We start from the raw sequence: 9,950 nt of genomic DNA, 5'->3' as shown, positions 1-9,950 counted from the left end.
GTAGAGAGTTCTGACATCACAGCTCACAGCAACCTCAAACTCTTGTGCTTAAGCGATTCTCTTGCCTTAGTCTCCCAAGTAGCTGGGACTACAGGTACCCGCCACTACACCTGGCTATCTTTTTGTTGTAGTTGTCATTGTTGTTTAGCAGGCTCAGGATGGGTTCAAACCCACCAGCCCTGGTGTACATGGCCAGCACCCTAACTACTGAGCTACAGGTGCCCAGCCAATTTTTCTACTTTTAATAGAGACAGAGTTTCACTCTTACTCAGGCTGGTCTCAAACTCCTGAGCTCTGGGAATCCTCCCAGAGTGCTAGGCTTACAAATATGAGACACCTCGCTGAGCTAGGTAGCAATGTTAAATTGGGTTGTCCAGATTGGCCTCCCAGGGGAGGCTGCATCTGAGCAAATACACTGAAACTTGGGGAACTAGTCCAGTGGCTACTTGGAGGAAGAAGTTGCCGGAGGGAGGATCAACACTGCCTACGCCCCAAGGCAAGAAGATGATGATGGGGGTGATAAAAGAATAGCAATGAGGCCAGTTGGATTGAAAATGATGTGACAGAGATGATGGTGGGAATGGGTCAGAGTTGGAGTAGTGCAGTTAGGACCTTGAAGATAAAACTTCGAATTTGATGAGGTGTGAAAAGCAAGAAACGATGCCTATTTAGTGAGGAAAATGAGGCTGATGGCTTAGAGCCTGTAGCACAGTGGTTATGGCACCAGCCACATACACCCAGGCTGGCAGGTTCAAACCACCTCCCCACCCCCAGGCCAGCTAAACAACAGTGACAACTGCAACAAAAAAATAGCCAGGCATTGTGGCGGGCGCCTGTAGTCCCAGCTACTTGGGAGGCTGAGGCAAGAGAATCACTTAAGCCCAGGAGTTTGAGGTTACTGTGATCTATAACACCACTGCACTCTACTTAGGAAGACATAGTGAGACACTGTCTCAAAAAAAAGAAGAAAGAAAAGAAAAGAAAGGAAAATTAGGCCAAAATAAACAGAAAGTGTGACTGATGGGAAGACACTCATTAGTTCTAGGGCTGACTTCTTCATCGGGTCTGACTATTCCACTTTATATGGGTCATTATAAATCTTTTGAGATACAGAAAAATCTCAAAAATCACAAAAAAATGTAAAATCGGCCTCTCTCACCTCTTCTCCCATCATGAGAAGGACCCATTTCCAACTTTCTTTGGAAATGCTCTAAATTCTGCCTTTGTTCTTTTTTTATATATATAATGTATGGAATTTTTTTTATTAGATCATGACTGTGTACATTACTGCACTTATGGGGTACAATGTGCTGATTTTATATACAATTTGGAATGTTTGTATCAAACTGGATAACATAGCCTTCACCTCACTTATTTGTTGTGTTTAGACATTTATACTCTTAATATATTTGACATATACCCTTGCAATATGCACAAAAGGTGAGGTTCCACTGATTACCCTTTCTCCACTCCACCCATCCACCCCTCTCCCCTCCACTTGCCCTCCTCTTCTCTCCTTCTTTCTGGGCTATAATTGTGTTTTATCCTTTGTTTGAAAGTGTGGGTGATTATATATTGGTTTCATAATAGTGTTGAGTACACTGGATTTTTTCCTTCCATTCTTGAGATACTTTAAAATATCTTGAGATATTTAAGAAGAATATGCCCTTTGTTCTTAAATAAAGTTTCTCTTTTAAAAAAAAAATCAGTTACTCTGGGTTGATGTCAGAAGAAGGGAAAAGGGGAGAGGGAGGGGAGGGGTGGAGGGGTGGAGGGAGGGTAATTGGTGGGATCACACCTACGGTGCATCTTATAAGGGTACATGTGAAATTTACTAGGTGTAGAGTATGAATGTCTTAACACAATAACTAGGAAAATGCCGTGAAGGCTACGTTAACCAGTTTGATGGAAATATTTCAAATTGAGTGTGTAACCAGCACATTCTACCCCATGATTGCATTAATGTATACAGATAAGATTTAATAAAAATAAATAAAAAACATAAAATCCACATGGAAGGAAACAAATGAAGCCCTCCCAGCAATACAGATAAGCTGTCTAAGTTGAAACTTGCACAGATGAATCAGAAAGGATGCTGTCTACTGTGTTTCTTGGAAGTGAAGTAATGGACCATAGCATAGTCTATAGAATGTCATGGGATATATCATCCAAGGCAAGGAAGTCTGGGACAGAAGAGGTCCACACCATCTTCATTTCCTCCCTTCATCACTTTCATTATCATCAGCAGACTCTTGGGACCCCGACCTTTTAACCACAGAGACAGGATTCCATAAAGGTAAGTAAACACCTGTGGGGCCATCGGTTCTGGGACAGAGCTGGGAGGAGAGGGGAGATTATGGAGTGAGCTGGCGTTCTTGTGTTCCTATCAGTGATCTCCATGTTCTTCTGACCCCAGACCTTGCCCTTTGGGACCACGCTGCCCAGAATCTCCTTCGGATCAGCCTGGCCTTCCTGGTCCTTATGGCTCTAGTATGCCTCCTGGCTGAAGATAGGCTCCGCAGGAAGAGGACCTTTCAAAAGAAAGCTGACAGAGCTTCTCGCTGGGAATGCAGGCGAAGGTGGAGGAACACAACCTTGAGGAAAGACCAGGAGACTCAGTGGGCATAGGTGGAGCTGAGAACTGATCCTTGACCTTGGGCCATGTGAACTGTGTTGGACCCAGGAGGAGGGAGTCATTGCAGGAAATGAGGGACAACTTCATAGAGTTCCGCAAAGCATCCCAGAAGCGGCAGGAGGTGGGATGCAGATGCCAAATTTCTTCTGTAGGCAAATCCCATTGCCTTGTTCCTAGGTTCTAAGTATTTTTGTGCCCAGTTGCTGCAAACAATACTTTTAACCACTTCAGTCTTTTCTGAAAATATAGCTATCCTGTTTTGTTTGTTTGTTTGTTTATTTTATTTTTTGCAGTTTTTGACTGGGGCTGGGTTTGTACCCACCACCTCTGGCATATCGGGCCAGCACCCTACTCCTTTGAGCCAGAGCTGCCGCCCACTATCCTGCTTTTTGTTGTTTTTTTTAACAGCATGACCATGAGTGTATTTCCTTCCTGCTTTGGTCTTTATTTTTTCTTTCCTTTTTCTGCCACATGTCATTCAAAATAATTAATAAAAATATAGAATAGGGGTGTATCAAGTGGTTCAGGAGGAATTGTGGCAACAACTAGACAATGGAGAAGCAGGCTGTGAACAAGGAGTACAGCTACACAAGTGTGTCCTGGCTACATCTTAGCCATGCTCCATCTCCCTCCATCCCTCAGCACCACAGAATTTTTATTTTTTATATTTTTTATTAAATCATAACTATGTATAGTAATGCATTTATGGGATAAAATGTGCTGATTTTATGTACAATTTGGAATGCTTACATCAACTTGGTTAACACAGCCTTCACCTATTTGTTCTATTAAGACATTTATATTCTAGCTTTGACATGTGCACTTGCATTCTACACATTACACAAGATCCCACCAGATACCTTCCCTCAGTTTTCTTTCTACCTTTTTCTTTTTTTGGAGACAAAGTCTTACACTGTCACCTGGGTAGAGTGCTATGGCATCATCATAGCTCACAGCAACCTCAAACTCTTGGGGTCAAGTGATCCTCTTGCCTCAAACTCCTGAGTAGCTGGGACTATAGGTGCTCACCACAACACCCGGCTACTTTTCCTATTTTTAGTAGAGACAGAGTTTTGCTCTTGCTCAGGCTGATCTCTGAACTCCTCAGCTCAAGCAATCCATCAGCCTTGGCCTCCCAGAGAGCTAGGATTACAAGTGGGAGCCACCACACCCAGCTCCCAGTTTTCTTCCTTGTCCATGCCTTGCATTGTTCTTTGGGTCTCTGAATAGATATCTTCTCCCAGAAATTTTCCTAAATCATCTGACTTTCCTTTTATGCCCCCAGTGTAGCTGATATTTCTCTGTGACAGCACGTGCACCCTGATACCTTTCCATACCCACTTTCCTGTCTCTGCCCTGCATTTATGTAAATTAAGTCAACATCATGTTTAGTGACTATGTTCACACTTCTCACTACTAAAGGAGTTCTCAGGAAATACGTGTTGAAGTTAACATAGAAGGGGCTGCTGCACAGCAGGGAATTTGAGACTTCGGTCCTTTCCCCCTTGAGCTCTTCTATTTATCAACCCACTGATAACGCTCATTATATGGGTCCCCACCTCCTAATTCTGCATCTCCTGTAAGTCAAATTCCTTCTCTGAGTTTTCTGTTAAGTATCAGAGAATAATTCCAACTTCCAAGAGATAACATGATTTAATGAGGTACAGCGTAGCAGGAAACCAGCACCTGCCCCTCAGAGGCTAATCACTGTGTGGCCTTTGCTGTTATTCCCAGTAATAAAGGGAATTGAACAATGTGTCATTATCAATCTTGGCTATGCAAGCTGCGTCCATAAATGCACATTTTCACCTTAACTTCATTAAGTGTTTTGATCGTGGATGTGAAGTGATGAATTTTGCATTGTATAAAGATCCTTCTGGGGAATATCATTCCCCAACCAGCTGGAAACTTCTTTGTCTGACCCTCAACCCCCACCCCTCAGCTGCCTCCAAAGCTCTTTGTGACCAGCACTGATGCACTTCCTGGAACACACAGCAGACCCTTCAAGTCTTAGCTTGGCTTCTCTGTACTTGTTATTTGACACTTTGACCACTTCCTCCCTCAAAGAGTCACTTTGCTGGCTTTCCAAGGGTCACATACCATCCGGTTCCCAGACTCCTCTAAGCCTGGTGCTGGCTGCGCAAGGTAGACCGCCTCCATCTGTGGATTCAAACCCAGGCTGATCTTCTGCAACTCCAAGGCATCAATTCCCTAGCACCCTGGAAGGCCGAGGTGGGAGGATTGGTGGAAGCCAGGAGTTTGAAACCAGACCAAGCAAGGCTATGACCCTGTCCCTAAAACCAATCTGTAGACATGGCCAAATGCCTCATGGGGACAACTTGTTGGACCCCAGCTGAGAACTACTGGCTTAGCAGAATATAAACACAGTTAGGGGAGGGAAGTGCGTTGGGGAAGAAGTTGTGTGAGATTTGATCAATTAACAGCAGGATGACAGCAGAGAAGGGCACGGTGTGAAATGCTGCAACCCCAGAACCACATCAGAATAGCGAGTGCAGAGAGGCCTGAGGTGGGCAGGGGCTTGGGGAGCCCCACGTGTTGGGCAGATGAGCTCAGGGGAAGTGAGCATGGAAGGTGAGAGAGGAGGTGGACACCAAGCATCTTTCCAGCAGAGTTTTCCCTCTTCTCATTGAGAGCAGCTCATTCATTTCTCTAAAGATAGGCATGTCCTACCCTAAGCTGAATTTGGAGAATGGCCCTGGATATGTAATCCACCTGGAGTTGCCCCCACATTAAAGGGTCTAAGGTGGCCATTATTTCCCAGATGAGCTAGCCTTTCTTCCCTGTTGGTGCTGTTGCTTTTAGGGGCCAGATGAGTGTAGGTGGGGCTGCTCTGTACATGTAGGGTGCTGAGCAGCACCCCTGAACCCCAGCCTCTAGATGCCTGCATGGTTGGAACACCAAAAAGAGCCATGGACGTGGCCAAGTTCCTCCCACAGAGGGGACAGCAGTCACCCCTACTTAAGAACCACAAAGGACAGGCCCAGGAGCCCAGGTGTCAGTCTGCCCCTATCCAAGTACTGAGAGGGGATGGGACACTGGGGCAGTGCACTTGCTGGAAATAACAGATCCCACCCTCTCCCTGACAAACATGGCCCAGGGAGTCACTGAACTGACCAGGAGCCTCCACTGCCACAGAAACAGCACCTCCCTGGCTTATCCAGACCTGCCTGTGAGAAGCGCCCAGCTCCTGTACCTGCTGCACTGCAGTGCGCTCTCTGCACAAGCTTGAAGATGACCCCCCCTCAGCTGTGATGAGCTGTGCTGAGCTGTGCTGAGCTGTGCTGCTTCTGCTGGACCCAGACACATGGTCACAGAACCCTTACTTAGAGCCAAGGAGTTAGGCTGAACAGAAAGCGGAAGGCTGGGGAATATTCCTGGCAAGGATCAAATCCGGATACTCCCTGGGGCCAGCTCTCCATGCCACCCTTCTTAGTGAGCCCGTCAGAGAAGGGAACTTTTTTGAGTCTCACTCTGTCACCCTGGGTAGAGTGCCATGGCATCATCATAGCTCTGAAGGAGTGACAAAGCCAGACTTTCTCAAAAAAAAAAAAAAAAATTCAGTGCCATGGAAGTTTTGGGTTGGGGTACTGTTAAGGGCTGAACGGCACCCATCTCTTCCCACCAGGTGCCAGGGATGCCCCCAGTGCTGACAACAGCATATGTCCCATGGGTGGCAAAAATCACAAGATCCTAAACTACCCCGTTCTCATATTCCGAAGACCTTTAAATTTTTGCAAGAAGTGAGCTAAAAGACACATCACAGGCTTTACAATCAACACCGGTCTCAATTCTTGGTCTTTTAGAGGTTGTACCCTATCAAGTCAATGAATCATCTAAAGTCTTGACTTAATAGATTTAATCTTATAAGATTTTAGAAAAAAAAAAAACCTTTGTGCAAACTTGTTAAGATTTACAGCGTCCTGAACCAGACATTTTCAATCACAACTTCTCTCCATCTTAACATATCCCACCCATGAGCTTGGGTAACCAAGGAGAACCCTGAATTGATTCCCCACCCCACCCCACCCCTGCCAGTAACTTGACCACTTTCCCTGATTCACACCCAATTTCTCCATTTTTGTATCGATATGAATCATAGATCTCTGCCTGACCCCATGGGCCTAAATATTGTTAGCCAAAGGCCAAATGTAAGCTTAAGTATAAAATATATACCACTGTGATCAAGTATTTGAGAATTATCTTGTAATTAAGGTAAATCAGGTCCTTTATGCAATCACTGTGTGGTTGAGTTCAGGCACCAGACCTCCATTCATAAGCTAAGAACTGTCATTTCAACATTCAACCCGAATTACTAAGTAGACACCATTATTTTTGTACCTGGGACTAACTTCCCTACATCAATGTTCTCATGGTTAAAGCAGTCATAGCACCTACAGCAAGTTTGATGGAGAAATCAAGGGAGGACAGAATAAATCACTGGTGTTACTGCCAAGGAATTGGTGATAAAACAATGGGGACACTGAACTTTGTAATTTTTAAAATGGCCTTCATGCATCTTCTATGAATAACCAGTAATAAGTTGGATACAGCAAAGAAAAGTGTGTGTTTTCCATGGCAATTGACAGAAGCAGGTAGGGGCAAGTACATAGGGAGACAGGCACAGAAAGAGACCCAGAGATATGGAGATACATGGGGTAGGGTGGGGAGAAAGATGTTCACAGAAGAAATACCTGAGTTAGGGAAGAAAACAACCCATGCATTTCTTAATGTTTTTTGCTCGAAACAAAGTATGAAGTTCAAGTTTGCTCTTGGGCATGTTAATAAGCGCCACTTCAAAACTGCTTTAATTCTTTATTATCCTTGTGAGAAATCACACACTGTGCCTTAAAATGGTTATGTGACTTGTGCAGAATCCCCTCTAAACAAGAAAAACCAGCATTAAATCATACACATGGACACCCAGTGTAGTGATTAACATTTGACCTACACTAAGACATCATATAGAAAACAGTTGCTCAGGAGAGGTACAGTTGCAGGGGGCTCAGGAGAGGTAATAACAAGATGATGATCTAGTCGTCCTGGCAGCATCACAGTCAATTGTCAGTTGAGGATTGTTTTCTTTTATATACTCCAACAGCACTTGGATTTTCAAATTAGACTCATATGCCTTCAACCTGGAGAATCAGAAAGTAAGTTTTTCCAAAGCGCCAAGAAATTCTAGAATGAATTTGTAATAACTGCCCAAAATCTGTTTCAGGACATTGAAGGAAGGAACATTTTATTGGGTAGAGACAGGGTCTCACTATATTGCTCAGGCTGGTCTTGAACTCCTGGCCTTAAGTGATTTTCCCACCTTGGCCAGCCAAGGTAGTAGGATTACAACCACATTATCTGGCCGGCACATTACATTCCTTTAGCAAATACGTGTATGAGTTTATTATGAATTTTGGGTGGCACTAAAGAATCAACAGAACACCTCCCACTACCAAATCACTACCCAAATTCTATCTAGAAACAAAATAGTGGAAGCAGATGGTATACAAACAGGGCATGGGTGAGCAAACTTCAGCCTACAGGCCAAATCTGGCCAACAACCTGTTTTTGTAAATAAAGCTTGATTTAAACACAGATAGTCTTATTTACTTATTTTTTTATAAGGCTGATTTTGCTCTATTGAGGCGAGGCAGCCAAGTTTTATACTTCCTGGTCCTTTATTGAAAGTGTAGGCTCACCATGCATGGTGATGACTGCCTGAATCCCAGCTATGCGGGAGGTTGAGGTAAGAGAATCACTTCAGCCCAGGAGTTCAAGGCCAGCAGGGGTAATATAGTAAAACCCTACCTCTAGATTATGTATATATACACACACATATAAAGAAAGTATACATGTTCATCACCTGGAAGTGATATTTAAGTTCTTGGTTAAGAGAAAAAACTAAAGATAGTTTAAAAACAAAGATGAGGCTTGGTGCCTGTAGCTCACTGGTTAGGGCACCAGCCACATGCACCAAGGCTGACAGGTTCAAACCTGGCCTGGGCCTGACAAACAATGACAACTGCAACAACAACAACAAAAATATAGCCAGGCATTTTGGCGAGCATCTGTAGTCCTAGCTACTTGGGAGGCTGAGGCAAGAGAATCACATAAGCCCAAGAGTTTGAGGTTCCTGTGAGCTGTGACGCCATGGTACTCTAATGAAGGGGTGACATTGTGAGACTGCCTCGAAAAAATAAAAGATGAGCTGGGCTCCATAACTCAGTGGTTAGCGTGACAGCTTTGCACACCAGGAGTATTGGGATTGAACCTTCCCTGGGCCTGATTAACAAAAAAACACCACAAAAAGATGGCAGGCACAATGGCTCACACCTATAATCCTAACACTCTGGGAAGCTGAGACAGGAGGTCACTTGATCTTGAGAGTTTAAGACCAGCCCAAGAATGAGTTTGAGACCCCATTTCTACAGAAAATAGAAAAACTAGCCGGGTATGGTGGCAGCACCTGTAGTCCCAGCTACTCTGGAGGCTTGAGCCCAGCAGACAGAAGTTGCTATGAGCTAGGCTGAGGCCACAGCACTCTAACCCGGGCAACACACTGTCCCAATTAAAAAAAAAAATAGATCAGAATCGGTGAGACCTAATATATTTTTTTTTCAACTGGGACAGTCTATTGCCCAGGCTAGAGTGTCATGGTCTCAGCCTAGCTCATGGCAACTTCCAACTGTGAAATCTATGAAGAGTAGAGTATAAATGTCTTAACACAGTAAGTGAGGTGAAGGCTATGTTAACCAGTTTGATGTAAGCATTCCAAATTGCATATAAAATCAGCACATTGTACCCCATAAATGCATTAATATACACAGTTGTGATTTAATAAAAAAAAAATAAAGAAATGTAGATGTTTCACACAATTAAGGAAACATCTATATGACTGGGTTCTGAAAAGGTGAGACCCAGGGCAGTGCTGGAGGTTCTGACAACAGGAACTATTTATTCTTTTGGATCAGATGGTACATTTGTGCCTGTATACAGTGCACACCTGCTTCCAGTCTATACTATAGGAGTATGCTATTGAAAGATGCCATAAGTTGGTTCCATGCACCCACTCCCAAATAAAACTATCCTCTGTAGGGGCAGTTATCATATGAAAAGAAAGGGCCATACCTGAGTGTCTTCAAGGGTCCATTCTTTTGTTTTAAAGCCTCAAAGAGCAGAGTGACTCCACTCTGCCCCAAGTTATTCTGGCCTAGGTCCAGGCTCTCCAGCTTCTGGTTGCTAAGAAGAGCTGATGAGAGATCCTGACAAGAGAAGGGCGTGAGGGAGCAGCCCCAGAGCC

General features: G+C 44.2%; 2 protein-coding genes across 2 annotated transcripts in view; one reads left to right on the top strand and one right to left on the bottom strand.

Moving 5' to 3' along the window:
- The window catches only part of LOC100943842 (natural cytotoxicity triggering receptor 1), a 7,003-nt gene extending 4,143 nt beyond the window's left edge, over positions 1-2,860 (top strand). The window contains exons 5-6 of the mRNA XM_023508698.1: positions 2,249-2,296; positions 2,417-2,860. Of these exons, the coding sequence (XP_023364466.1) occupies positions 2,249-2,296; positions 2,417-2,628 (260 nt within the window). The 3' untranslated portion in view covers positions 2,629-2,860. The remainder of the gene's footprint in view (positions 1-2,248; positions 2,297-2,416) is intronic.
- Positions 2,861-7,658: 4,798 nt separating this feature from the next.
- Positions 7,659-9,950, bottom strand: part of LOC100943520 (NACHT, LRR and PYD domains-containing protein 7) — a 23,604-nt gene continuing 21,312 nt past the window's right edge. Inside the window, exons 9-10 of the mRNA XM_012813437.1 lie at positions 9,779-9,950; positions 7,659-7,791 (exon numbers count right to left, since the gene is read on the bottom strand). The exon at positions 9,779-9,950 is cut by the window's right edge and continues 2 nt beyond it. Coding sequence (XP_012668891.1) covers positions 7,659-7,791; positions 9,779-9,950 — 305 coding nt within the window. The remainder of the gene's footprint in view (positions 7,792-9,778) is intronic.

Source organism: Otolemur garnettii, unplaced genomic scaffold (genome assembly GCF_000181295.1).
Source record: "Otolemur garnettii isolate 467f Iridium unplaced genomic scaffold, OtoGar3 scaffold00264, whole genome shotgun sequence".
NCBI lineage: Eukaryota > Metazoa > Chordata > Mammalia > Primates > Galagidae > Otolemur > Otolemur garnettii.
Note: the sequence above shows the minus strand (reverse complement) of the source record. Positions and strands in the feature narration are given on the sequence as shown.